This window comes from Eurosta solidaginis, chromosome 5 (assembly GCF_040869045.1).
Source record: "Eurosta solidaginis isolate ZX-2024a chromosome 5, ASM4086904v1, whole genome shotgun sequence".
Taxonomy (NCBI): Eukaryota; Metazoa; Arthropoda; class Insecta; order Diptera; family Tephritidae; genus Eurosta; species Eurosta solidaginis.
The window spans coordinates 118,723,472-118,741,786 of record NC_090323.1 but is presented as its reverse complement, the minus strand read 5'-3'; the positions used below and the strand labels follow the sequence as shown (position 1 = coordinate 118,741,786).

The following is an 18,315-nucleotide window of genomic DNA, read 5'->3' as shown; positions in this document are numbered from 1 at the left end:
TCGATTCAACATAATTCCAATTTCCTAGTTTTTTATTTTTTCCCTTCATTACGAATTTCTAAATAGAATTTCAAAAGAATTTTTTAAATTCAATGGTATACTTTTTTTAATTAATATTTTCTAGAACATGAAAGTAATACACTGTGCGCCGCAGGGTGGGGTTCTATCACCAATGCTTTGGACGCTGCTAAGGCGGTTCGAAGGAGGACCAGTCAAACTTACGCCATATGCAGACGACGTTTCTGTCATCATAAGCGGTAGACGCCTAGCAACAATGAGTTCTCTGTTGGATTAGGCACTTCGGGATGTACATGCTTGGGCATCTGTAGTCGTGTTAACCGCCAACGTGGAAAAAACCGATCTAGTATTATTTACTAGGAAGTATAAGGCCTAAGCCTATGCTTGGAGGGGTAACCCTGCAAGAAAAATATAGAAGTATCTAGGAGTTATACTAGATAGTAAGTTGTCGTGGAAACTCCATGTGGAAAAGAAAGCGAAGAAAGCCCCCGCGGCACTGTATGCATGCAAGAGCAAACGGAATATATGGTCCCATGCCTGAGCTTCGAAAGAGATTTTGGGGCCACTATTAAGCCTGAGAGTTGGTGCCAGGGTGCAGAAATGTCCGAACATGCTATATACGTGTATTCGGATGGTTAAAAATTAATGGAAGGGATTGGGTCTGCTGTTTACTGTGTCGACCCAGAAATAAGTAGATCCTACAGGCTGCCAGATTACTGCAGCGTTTCTCAAGCGGAAATTATAGCAGTGAAGAAAGCAGCAGAAATTCTGGAGGAAGCGTGCTTAAGCTGCAGTCGCGTCAATTTATATATTAATAGTCAGGCTGCGATTAAGGCAATAATCTCACACAGTACTTCATCAAGAAGTGTTATGGAATGCAAAGAAGCATTGGAAAAACTTCGCTTAGTCCGGACCATACATATTTACTGGGTTCCCGGTCATAAAGGGTTAGAAGGTTACGAAAAGGCCGATGACAATTGATGACAATTTGTGATCGGTCGCACCTATTGGATGGGGCGAAGCACTGCTACAACAACAACAACAAAAGGCCGATGAGTTGACAAAGGAGGGTGCAACACTCGCTGAGTCGACGATAGACGCTTCGGAGAAATCAAAAGGAGACAGGAGTTGCATCTGATCCATCAGGTAGGAAAACGTACACAAAAGCGCGGGCTGAAAAATTTCTAAGATCATGTCCAAAGCCTACGATATTAGACTCACAAAGTGGCTCATATCTCTGAAGAGAGAAGACTTAAGGCTCACGATGGGCATACTGACTGGACACTGCCTTCTGGCATCACATGCTTATAAGTTAGGCCTCGTCGGAACAGCAAGTGTAGGAAGTGTGAGTTGCAGGAAGAAATGGTTGAGCACGTTCTGTGTTCTTGTCCTGCGCTCTCCAGGTCAAGGCTACAGCTATTAGGGGCGGCATAGTTGCCAGATCTCGAGGCAGCAATTAAGCTGGGTCCTAGAAAGCTGCTAGTATTTGCCAAGAGGGTGGAGTTATTCTATAACATAAGTCCTGGTACCGGTTCGCGGTCACCGTGGTGTGATGGTAGCGTGCTCCGCCTACCACACCATATGCCCTGGGTTCGCACCACGGGCAAAGCAACATCAAAATTTTAGAAATAAGGTTTTTTAATTAGAAAACATTTTTTCTAAGCGGGGTCGCCCCTCGGCAGTGTTTGGCAAGCGCTCCAGGTGTTTTTCTGCCATGAAAAGCTCTCAGTGAAAACTCATCTGCCTTGCAGATGCCGTTCGGAGTCGGCATAAAACATGTAGGTCCCGTCCGGCCAATTTGTAGGGAAAATCAAGAGGAGCACGACGCAAATTGGAAGAGAAGCGCGGCCTTAGATCTCTTCGGAGGTTATCGCGCCTTACATTTATTTTTTTTTTTTAAGTCCTGGTACCTGATTGGCGTTCTTGGTCGTCAAACAAATTCTTGTAACACTATGGACATATTCAGTCTATGTGAGGTCTATATTGACCGGCCAATTCAACCCAACCTAAACTTTGTAAATTATTTTTGAGTTGCTTTATGCTGAATGTTATCTCAGAATGAAAGTTTTTTGTCAGTTATTTTTAAAATTTTTTAAATGATAATATACAAAATAAATAAAATTTTATTTAAAAATAAAGTAAACTCTATAATGAACACTAGCAAAATATCACTAGTTAGACAAAGCGAAGGCCTTTTGCACCAGCCATCTCTGCTGATCCAGTCATATGGCTTACAAAGGTTTTCTTTGTTAGATATATTTTCCAGTATAGATGACTTTGTCAAGTTAAAATAAATTATTCACAATTTTTTTTATCACAAAATAGTTTAGTAGGCAATTAGTTAATTCTTTGAAAAATAAAATAAATACATGTTTCATTCAGTGATTTTGAATAATACAATTTTCGTTTACACATTTATCTGAAATTAAGCAATTTTTAGGTGAATTTCGAAGGACCATGTATCTATAAATGTTTAAAAGCTTAGATATTTGAATTTCAGAAGAGTACTCATCTTTTACAGAAATCTATACGTCAATCGAACTTGGTAAAGCGGTTCCTAAGATAAAGTTTTTGTTGATAAGTTATAATTAAAATATTTGGTTTTTGAACTTTTCAAAAATATGTTAACTTTTGCGATGAATTTTGAAGGATCCTGTTATTATGGCACCCAGTGTGTGTATTCATTTAAAAGCATTTTATAAAATTATTTTAGATCGCGGGTTCGAATGGAGCTCAAGGCCTAACAATAATTATTTTATCATTATTATTGTTATGATAAATTTTTTCAAACTTACGGCATATGCAGACGACGTCTCTGTCATCATAAGCAGCAGATGCCTAAAAACAATCAGCTCTGATGGATCAGGCACTTCGGGATGTACATGCCTGGGCATCTGAAGTCAGGTTAACCGCCAACGAGGAAAAAACCGATCTAGTATTATTTACTAGGAAGTATAAGGCCCCTAATTGGACTAAGCCTATGCTTGGAGGGGTAACCCTGCAAGAAAAATATAGCACAAAACACGATAAAATTATTATAAGGTAAAACCGGTGAGAGCCGAAATAACGTTCAAAAAATTTTTTTAATTCTCACTGCTCTCACATTTTTATTTTTTTATTTTGGTTTTGTTTTCATAACAAAAATATAACAAACTGTAATATACTTGGTAATTCTATACGACAGCATGACACTCTTAATAACTACACGTCCAAAAATATTAAGAGGGGTTTCAAAAGACGCGTTTTGGATCCAGGATCGCCAATCCGAAAGTGGAGGCAAAAATTTTGGGTCTGTCAAGAGGTATTTGCAAAAGAAATTGAAAATTTTCATGTGGTTGTTGTAATTTTGATGATTTTGTGGTACGCACAAAAAAAATTGTGAACATAAGTGTTTTGCACGGATATAGTTTTGGTCTCCAAACCGATGTTGGACCCATCCAAGGTAATTTTTTTATAAGCGCGGCCAAAGGCCGCCAATGCAGAAAGGTACTATGGATCCCACCCTCGGTTTAGGAGCACTCCGGGGTCATTTTTCGGTTTTCCGTTAATATCTTTTAAACGATCTAAAATTTTTATTTTCCGCCTTCGGATTATTGTTGTTGAGGTCAATACGAGTCTTTTGACACCTGTCTCGGTATTTTTGGACGCGTATTACCAGTGTCATGCTGTAGTATAGAATTACAATATATTTTTGCGTTCTAACATTAATATTATGATATTTTATCCAAAACCGAAATTTTTATTGGTGGAAATAACTTTTTTTTTGGTGGGAAAGACATCTCAACAGTCAACCGCATTCCAGAATTTTCAATTCAACAATTGTATTGTGGTTTCCCACAAAAAGAAGTATCAGGCCACGATCCTCTTCTGAGGAATTTTCTTCAACAAATTGTTTAGAAATTTATTTGCGTCTGCGCGACGAGAAGAAAATCCCGACTGCTAAGGTGTACGGAAGGGATACATATCTACTAATAATAAGAATTTGTTGTGATATATCTGAGGAGATTAATGTCTGGCTTTCCATCCAATTCAAAGGCTACGTATCGTTTGTTCGTTTTTCTACGAACTGGCTCACCTAAATACATCTTTTGTGCCGACCCAAAACTTTATCTGCTAAGGCGGACGAACTTTTGGTGCCAAGGTAATGCCGAGGGACAATCAATACCATTTATACAAATTTTCTTAAATATTTTTGATGGATAGGCCAACACAAGGTAAATTCAGCCTCCACCAACTATCATACTCCAACTGGACGATGATGTTTAGCTAAGCTGCGAAGAGCTACAGCGTTTTTGCTGGTGTGGGCAAGTTATGGGAAGATCTCCACTGGGTTCGGAGAATCAGGTGAGGAAATATTTTGATCTCTCTTTGTGCCCCCTGTTGGTGTCAGTTATCGCGAAACAGGGTTAGCTGGAGTGACTTGTTACGAAACGACCAGCATCTCCTAAACGTTTAAGCGCCAAATGAAAAATTTATCTTCCAACCGCGAGGAAAAGGACCAAAACAAACCAAAGAATACCTCCAAGATCATTTTTTTCCGCAGTAGCGAGGACACTTGAGACTGCTGATCTCTTATAAAGTGAAGTTTCAGCATATTTAAGGGTTAAATACGTATGAACCAAGTAAAGAAGGATGAATGAAAAATCAATAGGGATGGTCTCCAACATTCGCTTCTAAGGGGCTAAGAAGTAAGGAGTTTTCTTTTGTCCCTTTGCAAAAATAGGACGTATTGAGGCATTATTAGGTTAGGTTAGTTTGAACTGGTCGGTCCATGAGGACCTCACATAGACTGATTGAGTCCGTAGTGTTACCAGAAGTTTGTTTTAACGACCAAACTGAAAACCCTATCAAAAACCAGGACCTATGTTATAAAATAACTCCGTCCTCTTTGCAAATACCAGAAGCTTCAGCATGTGCATCATAACCTATGTGAATGCATTCTTATGCATATTTAAATACCGACCACACACAGTCATATTGCACTCATATTACAATGTTGACCCACATAAATTATGTTCACCCCAACACAGCGGGAGTTCAACGTCATATGAAGGCCGGCAACAACAAGCATATCCATTTGCATTTGTTTGTAAACCCTTGCTCAATGAGTCACACTGACAAGCACACGTGCCGGTCAGAGTGCCCGATCGCCAGTGTCTGTTTGTCAATATGACGTCATAAGAAATATTTGCTGACTTGGCACATATGAAATAGAATGTAGTTATTTCTAGTATGTAAGTATGTATATAATATTTGTAATAGTATTGTAAGACCGTTTACTATAAAAGAAAGTATTTCAGTAATAAAGACAATCATATTATGACGCTCAACCTAAGCGTTTAATTTCAATTCATATGGTAATAGTTCACCACCTATTACCATATGCCTTGGGACCCAATATAGATGTATGCTTCTCCCTGTCTCGATTCTCTCCAGAGACTGCTTACACTCTAACACGCATTTAGATGCTGTGCTATGCGAGATTATTGCCTTAATTGCTGCTTGATTGTAAATATAAAAGTTAACACGGTTGCAGCTTAAGCTATTCTCTTCCAGGGTTTCTTCTGCTTTGGTTACGGCTAATATTTCCGCTTGGAAAACGCTACAGTAATACGGAAGCCTGTAGGATCTGTTTTTTTCCGGATCAGCACAGTATGCCGCAGACCCTACTCTCCACTACTTTGGAACCATCTGTGTACACATGTATCGCCTCATCCGCCATTTGCGCACTCTTGCGCCAACCGTCCGCCTCTATTGTGGCCTTAAGATCTCTCTCGAAGCGCAGATAGGGAATCAGGTAGTCTGTTCGTCTTGTGATTGATGACGCTATACTCTTATGGCCATATGATCGGCGCTCAAGCTGCCCCGAGGCACCGAGCCTGGTTGCGGTTGTTAATGCTATGTTCTTTGCTACAGGTGGAATGTGCAGAATGGCATACAGTGCAGCCGTCGGGGTTGTTTTCAGGGCTCCCGTAATGCTAAGCATTGATAGTCTGCATAGCCCCTCTAATTTTTTGAGGTATGTTGTTTTTTGTGTGGCTTTCCACCAAACAAGAACTCCATAGTATAGAATAGGGCTTAGAATCGCTGTAAAAACCCAATGAGAAAGAGAGGGCGATAAGCCCCACGTACACTCCAGCAATCTTTTACATGCATAGAGTGCCGTTGAGGCCTTTTTTACCCTCTCCTCCACGTTGAGATTCCATGACAATTTACTGTCTAGGATGATTCCTAGATATTTTGTGCAAGGTTTCTCCTGTAAGGTCACTCCTCCTAACTTAGGCCGGGCCCAATTTGGGACCTTGTACATCTTTGTAAACAAGACCATATCCGTCTTCTCCGCATTGACTTTCAACCCGACATTAGATGCCCAGGTATGAATATCCCGAAGCGCCCAATCCAACAAAGAACTAATCGTTGGAAGGCACATTCCACATATGACAATTGCAACGTCATCTGCATAAGCCGTAAGTTTTACGGGTCCCTCATCGAATCGCCTGAGCAGTTGGTTGATGACCAGCGTCCACAGCAGAGGTGATAGCACCCCTCCGTGCGGCGTGCCCCTGTCCACTGGTTTCGTGGCCTAATACAATCCCCATTGTGATGTAATCTTTCTGCAATTTAACATGCAGCCGGTCCATCTGATTAAGGCAGGATGTACTTTAATGTAATTAAGACCATCCATAATCCCCCATTTTGAAACATTATTGAAAGCCCCGGCAATGTCCAAGAAGACTCCTAGAGCATACTCCTTATATTCCAGGGATTTATCTATGCTTATTACCACCCTATGCAATGCGGTGTATACCGACTTGCCTTTGGTGTACGCATGCTGTGTTGTGGAGAGCTTTTCATCCACGTTGGACTTTATGTACACATCTATCAGCCTCTCAAAAGTTTTCAGCAGAAATGATGTTAAGCTAATGGGTCTATATTCTTTGGGATACACGTGACCGATCTTCCCCGCCCTTGGTAGGAAAGCTACACGAGCAGTTCTCCAAGAGTGCGGCACATGATTCAGCCTTATGCACCCATCGCATTATTATATTGGTAACTCATTGTTTTGCCATATACATACATAAAAACCGATTTCAAAACTTTGCGAAATATTTTTTTAACTTATTTCATTAGCATTTTATTTTTTTGGCATTAAAAATGTCAAACATTTTTTTTTTTTTGTGTTTTCTTTGGTTTGGCATTTCCACAAAGTTTAAGAGTGATTTTAAAATTTTTTTAAAAATCAAAAAACCATTATAGCCGCTGAGAAGAGTAAATGGTTTTACCTGGCAATATTTTTATCATGGCACAAAGTATCTAGGAGTTATACTAGATAGTAAGTTGTCGTGGAAACTCCATGTAGAAGAGAGAGCGAAGAAAGCCTCCGCGGCACTCTATGCATGCCAGAGGATGCTAGGATGCACGCTGGGCCACCAAACTCTCTCATTGGGTATTTGCGGCAATTGTCAAACCCAAACATTACTATGGGATTCTTGTTTGGTGGACAGTCACACAAAAAAGTACGTATTCCTAAAAACTTGAAAGGGTATGAAGAGTATCAATGATTAGCATAACGGGAGCCTTGAAAACTACCCCGGCAGCATCATTGCATGCCATTCTACACATCCCGCCTGCAGACCTAACGGCCAAAAACATCGCAACGGCAAAAAGGCTGAAGGCCTCGGAGCAGCTTGAGTGCAGGCCTATGGCCACATAGCGCCATCTAATATCGGGCAAACGGAATATATGGTCCCGTGCCTGAGCTTCGAAAGAGATATTGGGGCCACAATTGAGCCGGAGGGTTGGTGCCGGGGTGCAGAAATGGCAGAACATGCTATACACGTGTATTTGGATGATTGCAATTTAATGGAAGGGGTTGGGTCTGCTGTTTACTGTGTCGACCCAGAAATAAGTAGATCCTACAGGCTGCCAGATTACTGCAGTTTTTTTCAAGTGGAAATTATAGCAGTGAAGAAAGCAGCAGAAATTCTGGAGGAAGCGTGCTTAGCTGCCGTCGCGTCAATTTATATATTGATAGGCTGCGATTAAGGCAATAATCTCACACAATACTTCATCAAGAAGTGTTCTGGAATGCAAAGAAGCATTGGAAAAACTTCGCTCAGACCGGACCATACATCTTTACTGGGTTCCCGGTCATAAAGGGATAGAAGGTTACGAAAAGGCCGATGAGTTGGCAAAGGAGGGTGCAACACTCGCTGAGTCGACGATAGACATCCCAATCCGCTTGGGAGAAATCAAAAGGAGACAGGAGTTGCATATGATCCATCAGAGGAAAGGCGTGCACAAAAGTGTGAGCTTGAAAAATTTCTAAGATCATGTGCAAAGCCTACGATATTAGACTCACAAAGTGGCTCATATCTCTGAAGAGAGAAAACTTAAGGCTCACGATGGGCATACTGACTGGACACTGCCTTCTGGCATCACATGCTTATAAGTTAGGCCTCGTCGGAACAGCAAGTGTAGGAAGTGTGAGCTGCAAGAAGAAATGGTTGAGCACGTTCTGTGTTCTTGTCCTGCGCTCTCCAGGTCAAGGCTACAGCTATTAGGGGCGGCATAGTTGCCAGATCTCGAGGCAGCAATTAAGCTGGGTCCTAGAAAGCTGCTAGTATTTGTCAAGAGGACGGAGTTATTCTATAACATAAGTTCTGGTACTTGCTTGGGGTTCTTCCGTTTGGTCGTCAAACAAATTGTGGTAACACTATAGACATATTCAGTCTATCTTTATTAACCGGCCAGTTCAACTTAACTTTGTAAATTATTTTTGAGTTGCTTTATGCTGAATGTTATTTCAGAATGAAAATTTTTTTGTCAGTTATTTTTAAAAAATTTTAAATGATTTATACCATATATGTAATACTCATATATTGCTAATAGAAAATGCTCGCAATGTGTTTTCAATTCGAAATCAAAACGAGACAGCCGATAAAATTTTTAGATTGTAGCAACATATGTAAGCGTGAGAAGAAAAAATTTAAATTTAGGTACATTCGATTATTGAATACAAAAACAAAAACGTTTAAACAGCAATATATCGGCACTCTGCTGGAATGTACCTAGCCTTTTGTAGCATTATAGGAGTATTACATATATGTATTATACAAAATAAATAAAATTTTATTTAAAAAAAAGTAAACTATAATGAACACTAGCAAAATATCACTAGTTAGACAAAGGGAAGGCCTTTTCCACCAGCCATCTCTGCTGATCCAGTCATATGCGTATGGCTCAGAAGGGCTTTATTTGTTAGATATATTTTTCAGTATCGATAACTTTGTCAAGTTAAAATAAATTATTCACAATTTTTTATCACAAAATAGTTTAGTAGGCAATAAATTTTTTTTATGCAAAATTTAATTCAGTAATTTTGAATAATACATTTTTCGTTTACACATGTATCTGCAATTAAGCAAATTTTTCGATGAATTTCGAAGCACCATGCATCTATAAATGTTTGAAAGCTTAGATATTTGAATTACAGAAGAGTACTCATCTTTTACAGAAATCAATACATCAATCGAACTTGGTAAAGCGTTTGCTAAGATAAAGTTTTTTTGATAAGTTATAATTAAAATATTTGGTTTTTGAACTTTTCAAAAGACTTTTGCGATGAATTTTGAAAGATCCTGTTATTATGGCACCCTGTGTGTGTATTCATTTTAAAGCATTATATAAAATTATTTTAGATCGCGGGTCTAACAAAATTATTTTATCATTATTATTGTTATGATAAATTTTTTCTTAAATGAAAAAATTTTAAGTTAGAATAGAAGAAAGAAAGAAAATTAGACAACTGCCAAAGCTTGTTGTATAGATCCATTTCGGGAACTGCTAAATTCCTTCAGCGGCAATGCTTAGGCGCCGCTGCTATAACCATTCAGCTATCACAGCGGTTGTTTGTCTGTCTTCATTATTTCTACTTCTATCCTGTTTCTTGCCAATTGATATTCACATCTGTTGCAGAAGCGATGTGAAAATTGGACTTGTGTCAATAAATATGACACTATGGCATCATTGCCATGGTAACAAGCACCATTAAGGTACTAGCCCGACCATCTAGGGAACGATTAATACCACATTAAACCTTCTATGCCATCCCGTCCGAACAATTCAGCTAATAGTTGACTACGGCACAAATTTCCATTTCAGAAATGCCAAAAGTTAGTGTATCGCACTACTGAGCTGATTAATGTTAAATACTGTTGTTTTAGGTAAAACATTGTTATCAAACGTTTTTAATATAAATTTCCCTATTTTAGAGGGGTATCGCCAAATAAAAACTGATTTCTTGTAACCAAATAAAAACTGATTTCTTGTAACCACACTTCTATAACAATAACAGCATGAAAGGGGAGCTTTCCCCCCTATGTTCTAAATTTGTGTCCGCTATTATAAAGAAAGAATTCCTGGCCTTCTTTGGTTAACATGGCATGAGCCATTAAAGAAGAATGTGGGCAATAGTTTTATAAATTAACTTAATTCTTATCTTCTTTTTGTTTTGCAGACATTAGGCCGCCAGGATGGTGTAAAGCAGGACTGGATAGTAGAGGACACTATAGGAAACTGGTGGCGTCCGAATTTTGAGCCACCTCAATATCCATACATTCCGCCACATATCACAAAACCAAAAGAACACAAACGGCTGTTTTTGGTACAATTACATGAAAAGGGTGAGAGATGATTTATGGAAGTCCACACCAAAATGAAACATTTACATCATAAGTAGTTTCTAGAAAATTTCCAAAGTTTATTTTACCACTGATATCAAAAGAAAGTTTTTTTATGGAGTAAGTTTGGTTTAATAAGCATAAAACGAAGGAGTTAAATTAATATGTTCCTTCGGCAATTATAAGTTATTAAAAAATGTAAATGTTACGTTTGGTGCTACCAGTATGTCAATGTGTATTTTTGATATGAATCTCCTCCATACAAATAGGAAAAAATAAAATTGTTGCAAAAATTATATAACCTCCATATTAGCGGCTTTAGTAGTTGGGTGATAAATACCTTAGTAAAATAAAATAATTAAAAAAAATTTAAGTTAAACGGTTTTATTTAAAACAATACTTACAATAAGTAATAATAATACTAAAAGCTAGAAAATAATTAGGTAGGTCCTAGGTACCAGTCATCACACTCCTCATCAATCTAGGGCTTTGATCAGACAATTAAATAAAAGCGTTGGGCGCGTGAAATTTCTTAAAATTTGAGGCGTAGCATAACCTGATTAAGGTTCCGTTGGTCTTACTTATGACTATCAATACAAATTTGACGCGTCCAATGCTTTTATTTAATTGTCTGATCAAATCCCTAGATTGATGAGGAGTGTGATGACTGGTACCTAGGACCTACCTAATTATTTTCCAGCTGTTCATAACTGTATATCAGAAAAAACATTTATTAATATGCCGTTCTTTGGTGACTAAAACAATTGTATGACCAGTTTACTGTTGGTCGATTTAGGTTCTGATTTATTTTACCATTTAGTGTATACAAAGTACTTATATTACTCTCTCTTAAGTTAATTGGTATGCGTTGAACATTAGTGCTAATATTTATCTATATACATATCATAGACAGAGAAACTTGCTCTTTAGTTAGTTACGCAGAGTTGTGTGGATGTGAACGCAGCCTTTTCATAATGTGATGTAGCCAAGTTCTTCACCTTAGAAACTGTCAAATGCGAAAAGCAGTGGTGACACGGATAGGCGTAATCAAAACAAACTAGAGCAATTAAACATGGAAAGTTCATCAGGAATTAAGTGGTTGCAGATTCGTCCATGCTCCTCCCAATACTGCTTTTGTGCAGTATTGTATTCATTGTAATTGTTGGACATGTTTGTGTTGTGGCTACTTTCGGTAAATTGAATGCGAAATCGTGTGTTGATTCAAATACTTTCCGCGGTGGTGTTGTACTGCCGGATTGGCAGAAGGGACAGTTTGCTTACCGGTCGTTTCAATGTGCCATCCTTAGTTTTCAATGTAACAACGCGAACTAGTGCATCCGACCCGGGATGAACCTCGATTACTCTCCCTCTTGCACATTCATTTGGTGTTAAGCGATCGTCTTTTATGGGCACCAAGTCGTTCACTTCTAGGTTATGTTGCTCTTGCTGCCATTTCGGACGATTTTGTAGATGCGACAGCCAGTCAGATGACCAACGTGACCAAAACTGTTGAATCATTCGTTGCAAGGCAATATAATTGCTGCTAAGCGATAGCGTTGATATTGCTCTCTCTGGAGGTGGGGCTAGTAATGCATCGCCGATTAAAAAGTGGCCCGGAGTCAACACTTCTAAATCGTCAGGGTCAGCGGTAAGTGAGCACAAAGGTCGCGAATTTAAACAGGCCTCGATGCGAATCAACACGGTTGTTAGCTCCTCATACGTCATGCGAGTACTTTGCGCAACACGTTTGAGATGGTGTTTTATGGATTTCACATTGGCTTCCCAAAGCCCACCAAAATTAGGTGCATGTGGTGGGTTAAAATGCCATTGTATGCCCTGCTCCGCAAGTTTGGGTACTATTTCCCTCTCGATGGAGTCCTGGTACGCCCTTGTGTTTAAAATATTGTCAGCGCCTATGAAATTTGTGCCGTTGTCGCTGAAAATGTCACGACATAAGCCACGACGGCCGATGAATCTATGTAATGCCATGAGAAAAAGTTCAGTTGACATTCCGGTAACGACCTCCAAATGCACAACTTTCGTTGCCAGGCAGATAAAGATGACAATATACCCTTTGTATGCAGTATTACCTCGGAATTTTGAGGATTTTAGATCAAATGCGCCAGTATAATCCGTGCCAGTAGCTTCAAATGGTCTTGTTGGTTGGTTGATTCGGTGAAAAGGTAAGTTTCCCATCATTTGGTGGGATATTTCAGGTTTGTTTCGAAAGCATGTTATGCACTTTCGAATTCGTGCAGCTACACGTTGTCGACCTCGAACAATCCAATATTGTTGTCGTAAATTCGTCAGAGTTAGTTGCACTCCTCCGTGCAACGTGTTGTTGTATGCATTGTCAATCAATAAATTGGTGAAGTGATGATGACTTGGAACGATTATAGGGTGCTTCTGACGGTAGGGTATAGTTGATCGGTGTAGTCTTCCTCCTACCCGAAGCAATCCGGTTGAAGTCTCGACGAAAGGTGCTAAACCCCTGATTGTCGATTTTGGCAACGGATCATTCGAATTAATACAGGACAGATCACTCGCGAAAGAGTCCTGTTGCACTAACTTAATTAGCTTAATTAAGCTATCGCGTAACTCGTTCACTTGAAGCGGCCCATTTTTGCGCTGTGCTCTGTTGTCTTTAAGTGAGTTGAAAACAAATCGATGAATCCAGGCGGATATGCGAATTAGTTTGGTTAGCGATGAATAATGATACAGGATTGAATCTCCTTGTATGCCGACGTGAACATGGACTTTAGCAGACTTGGCTTCCAATTCTCTTCGTTAAATTTGTGACCGTGTTTATGAAACTTTGGCCAGGTATCACTAGGTTGCCGGAGCCAGGTTGGCCCCTTCCACCACAAATCGAATGTTGATAACTGTTTTGGCATTAAACCGCGAGTTGCACAATCAGCCGGATTGTTCTTTGTATCAACGTGGCTCCAATTTTCTATGGCTGACTTTGACTGTATTTTACTGACGCGATTCGCTACAAATACTTTCCATCGGGTTGTGTCGCCATGAATCCAGTGCAATACAATCATTGCGTCACTCCAAAAATACATTGGAATCTCATCGATGTGCACCTTCAAGATTTTCTTCGCCCATGAAGCTATGCGTGTGGCTTTGGGCGGCACACAATTCTACTCGAGGAATTGTTAATGTTGGCTTCGTTGGTGTTGTTTTCGATTTGGCAGTCAGCAGTTGTGTGTTCACGTTACCATTTTCTTCTGTGATGCGAATATATACACAAGCAGCGAATGCCACGCTGGAGCCATCGCAAAACGTATGCAATTCTGCAGACTGTATTCTTGGTGAGTATTTGATCCATCGTGGAATGGATATTTCGTTGATAGATGGGAGCTCGGTAGTGAATTCGGCCCAAGCCTCGTTCAGCTTTCCGGAAACCTTATCGTCCCACCCCAATGGAGCATGCTCTCCCTCCTGGTTGTATGCCCAAACTTGTTTTAAAATAATTTTTGCGATCACGATGATTGGCGCGATGAGTCCCAATGGGTCAAATAACCGAACCGTGGTTGACAAAATAGTTCGTCTTGTAGCAATAGTTGGAACGTCAAATCTTAATTGAAACTTGAACAGATCTTCGTGTGGCTGCCAATTCATGCCCAACGTCTTAACCGTGTCGTCGCTGTGCAGTTGTCGTGACGAGCTCGTGTATCGCTGTTCAAGTGGAATTGATTCCAATAGTGAGGGATGACTGGCAGACCATTTTCTCAACTCCATGCCGGCTGACTGTAGTGCCGATTTCATTTGCTTTAGTTTATTTAAAGCAGATTCCACTGAATGGTCTCCTGATTGCACGTCGTCTACGTACATTTCTCTCTTCAATACATTTTCTGCCAGTGGGTGGCGTTCCTTTTCGTCGTCCGCGATTCTGTTTATGACACTGATAGCAGTACATGGTGCCGAAGCAGTACCAAATGTGACAGTTGTAAGGCAATATTCCTCTATGTCACCTTGATTGTTGCGCCATAGCATCTTTTGATATGGTATGTCATCCGGGTGCATTTCGATGCACCTATACATTTTTTGCACATCGGCGTTGAAAGCAAACTCATATAATCTCCAATTGAACAATACTGCTGGGAGCTCGGTTTGGAGCGCTGGCCCGATGCACAAAATATCATTCAGTGCCCTTCCGTTAGACGTTTTTGCTGACGCATCAAAAACAACCCGAAGTTTGGTGGTCAAACTGCTTTCTCGGATCACTGCATGATGTGGTAAGACACACGCCGTAACTGCTGTTTGCTTTGCAGTGGTGATAGTAAGATGTTCATCTTCTGTAGATGTCGATGGAACTATTTGGTTTAATTGAAAATATTCTTGAATCGCTTCGGTATAACTTTCCAGGATCTTTTCTGTACGAAGAAAACGCCGTTCTAGTTGTTGGAATCGATTGTTAGCCATTTGTCTTGATCGACCTAATGTTTGGGTTGGATCAAAGTACGTTTTTAGTGGTAATCGAACTAGATACTTCCCTGTTGGTTGTCGAACGCAATTTTGATTGAAGAAATCGATGAACCATTTCTCCTCCTGTGTTATGCCTCGTTCTTCCGGTATTTGCTCTGATTCGAAGAAACGTTGAACAAGTGTATCCAATTGCGATTTGATTGCTACATGGTGACAATGAACGATGGGTGACGGATTGTAGGTTGCAGTTGATGCAACTTGACCATATAGAATCCAACCAAAATACGAATTTTGCGCAACGGGTTGGTCACGTTGACCGATACGGATATCTGGCAATAAAATTTATGCTTGCATTTCCGTCCCAATGAGTAAATCAACGTTGTTTGGACGAAAATATGTTGGATCTGCCAACTCCAGACCATTGATGTGTGACCAATAATTTGGCTCGATTTGCTTACTTGGTAGCTGCGATGTGACTTTGTCCATTACAAATGCCAGTTGTACGAATGCCTCAAAGTGAGGATTGAGGCTTGATCGAAGTTGAAAGCTGACGCACTCTCTGCTAGTGTCGGAACTTCCGCCGATGCCACTCACATTAGTGTGTGTGGGTGTACGATGTAGGCCCAATGCGTGTGCGGCTCGCTTTGTGATGAGAGTGCCCTCCGAGCACTGGTCGATAAGAGCTCTGAGCGTTATTTGCCGTCCAGTATTGACATTGACAACTGGTACTAATGCTGTGGTTAATAACACTTTTGCTGGTTGTTGTGGTGTTAGCTCTGACTTTAAGCTTGCAGCATAGGTTTTTATTTTGGGTGAGCACGGAGCCTGTGTTGTATTCTGAGCTGATGTCGTAGCATTGTCGGATGAATTGGTGGCTACTGATCTTCCGTTAAAGGAATAATGTAGAAGTGTGTGATGTCTTTGGCCACAGTTTCTGCAATTCGATCTGCTCGGACATTTGGAAACGAAATGATTAGTTCCTAAGCAATTTATACATAGATGAAGCTGATCCACCATTGCCTTTTTTGCAAAACAGTCACGAGCGATGAAATCTGGACACGATCGAATATTGTGAGTCCCTGGGCAATTGGGTAGCGTGCATTTTTCTTTAGATACGGACGTAGTGACGTGATAAGTTTTCCTTTGCAATTGTGTTTTGTTTCCTGATTTCTGTTCTATCGAAGATTTAGCCTTTGTTGCTTGGTTCTGTTGATACGATCGTTCTAGCACTGACTGGCCGCTTCGTTTGAGATTACTTACACTTATTAAACGAGTGTTAAGAAATGCCTCGAATTCGGAGTACGTTGGCACCTTACTTTTAGATCCCAAATGGTGTTCCCAAGCCTTTAAGGTCTCTGGAGCTAATTTTTTGATGGCGAAATGCGTTAAGAGATCATTGATATCCGTAACCTTGAGACGAAGAAGTTCTGTGGCACAGCCCTTTAAAATGAATTGCAAATGTCTCATTTCGGAAGACTGTTCCTTTGTCATGAACGGTAGCGATATAAATTCATCCACACGCTCAGCGAATACTACGCGCGGGTTGTCATAACGTTGTTTCAGCAGTTCTAAAGCTATCGGGTAGTTTAACTCTGAGAGCTGTAGTTCGTGGATATCTCTATGCTGTTCAATTTTGAGCGCTGTGCGCAAGTAATGGAATTTTTATATCGAATTCAACTCTGGGTTTTGGTGAACTATGCGAGTGAACGTTTCATTAAAGCTATGCCAGTCTTTTGGATTTCCCGTAAATGACGGTAATGGTATTTCTGGAAACTTGGTTGTGGTGATACTCCGTGGGAACGTTATCCCCGTGCTAGTAGCTGGCGCTGGTTGTGAGGATGTTGGTGGTGCTGGATACTTCTCCTCTTTCATCTCCGATAGCTCGGAAAACACTTCTTCATAATTCTCAAGAAAGGCACCGTATTCATCCTGTTTAAAGTAATCCTCCTCTATATCAGGCGCAGCATTAACTATTATTTTGTGTATCGTTAGGAACTCTTGACGTCGTTCTTTTAGCGCTTCCAATTTTAAATCAAATAGTCTTACCGTGCGCTTTTCTTGTGCATATTTTTTAAACTTTGATATGTATTCCTTTACTATTTTTACACTTTCTCGCTGGAGCGCTATAAGACTTTCGAGCGCAAAAGACTCCTCCAATTTTGAAGTATCCATTTTGATTGCAAACACCGTTTGTGCTGATTTGTATTAACGTGCGTGGTTAATTCCCTTTGATTCTTATCACACCGGTACAATCGTATATGACTCCGCACTCGTTAGCAGTTGTTGGAATATGATACCTTCTATGTGAACGGTATATTCAATTGTTTTGCTTGTCACTTGATTCCCCTCATGGGCCACCAAAAAATGTTCATAACTGTATATCAGAAAAAACATTTATTAATATGCCGTTCTTTGGTGACTAAAACAATTGTATGACCAGTTTACTGTTGGTCGATTTAGGTTCTGATTTATTTTACCATTTAGTGTATACAAAGTACCTATATTACTCTCTCTTAAGTTAATTGGTATGCGTTGAACATTAGTGCTAATATTTATCTATATATATATCATAGACAGAGAAACTTGCTCTTTAGTTAGTTACGCAGAGTTGTGTGGATGTGAACGCAGCCTTTTCATAATGTGATGTAGCCAAGTTCTTCACCTTAGAAACTGCCAAATGCGAAAAGCAGTGGTGACACGGATAGGCGTAATCAAAACAAACTAGAGCAATTAAACATTGAAAGTTCATCAGGAATTAAGTGGTTGCAGATTCGTCCACCAGCTTTTAGTATTATTATTACTTATTGTAAGTATTGTTTTCAATAAAACCGTTTAAAAGTTTTTAGTCTTTATTTAATTGCGATTTATTTCTCATTCTATTTAGTTCATTTAGTGACTCATTGTTACAAAGACTCTTTTCTGGCAATTTGTTACAATCTAGGTCCTCAATGCATAATCCTTCCAAAGACTATACTCGACTCGGCGCCACGTATGCTTGTCCCTCCTCGGACTTCAAAATTTTTGATATCACTTCTACCGGACTGTATGGAATATTTGTTCAAAATGTGAGCCAAATGGGACCACCAATACGAGTATTTTTAATACCTCGATCCTTGCCGCACCTAGCGGAATTTTTTTTCATGAATTGATTTCTATTTCTGTATGTAATTTTTTTCATGAA

General features: G+C 39.8%; 1 protein-coding gene across 1 annotated transcript in view; it reads left to right on the top strand.

The window, feature by feature from the left end:
• Cpsf5 (cleavage and polyadenylation specificity factor subunit 5) overlaps window positions 1-18,315 on the top strand; it is a 262,303-nt gene that overhangs the window by 230,676 nt on the left and 13,312 nt on the right. The window contains exon 3 of the mRNA XM_067789252.1: window positions 10,538-10,703. Coding sequence (XP_067645353.1) covers window positions 10,538-10,703 — 166 coding nt within the window. The remainder of the gene's footprint in view (window positions 1-10,537; window positions 10,704-18,315) is intronic.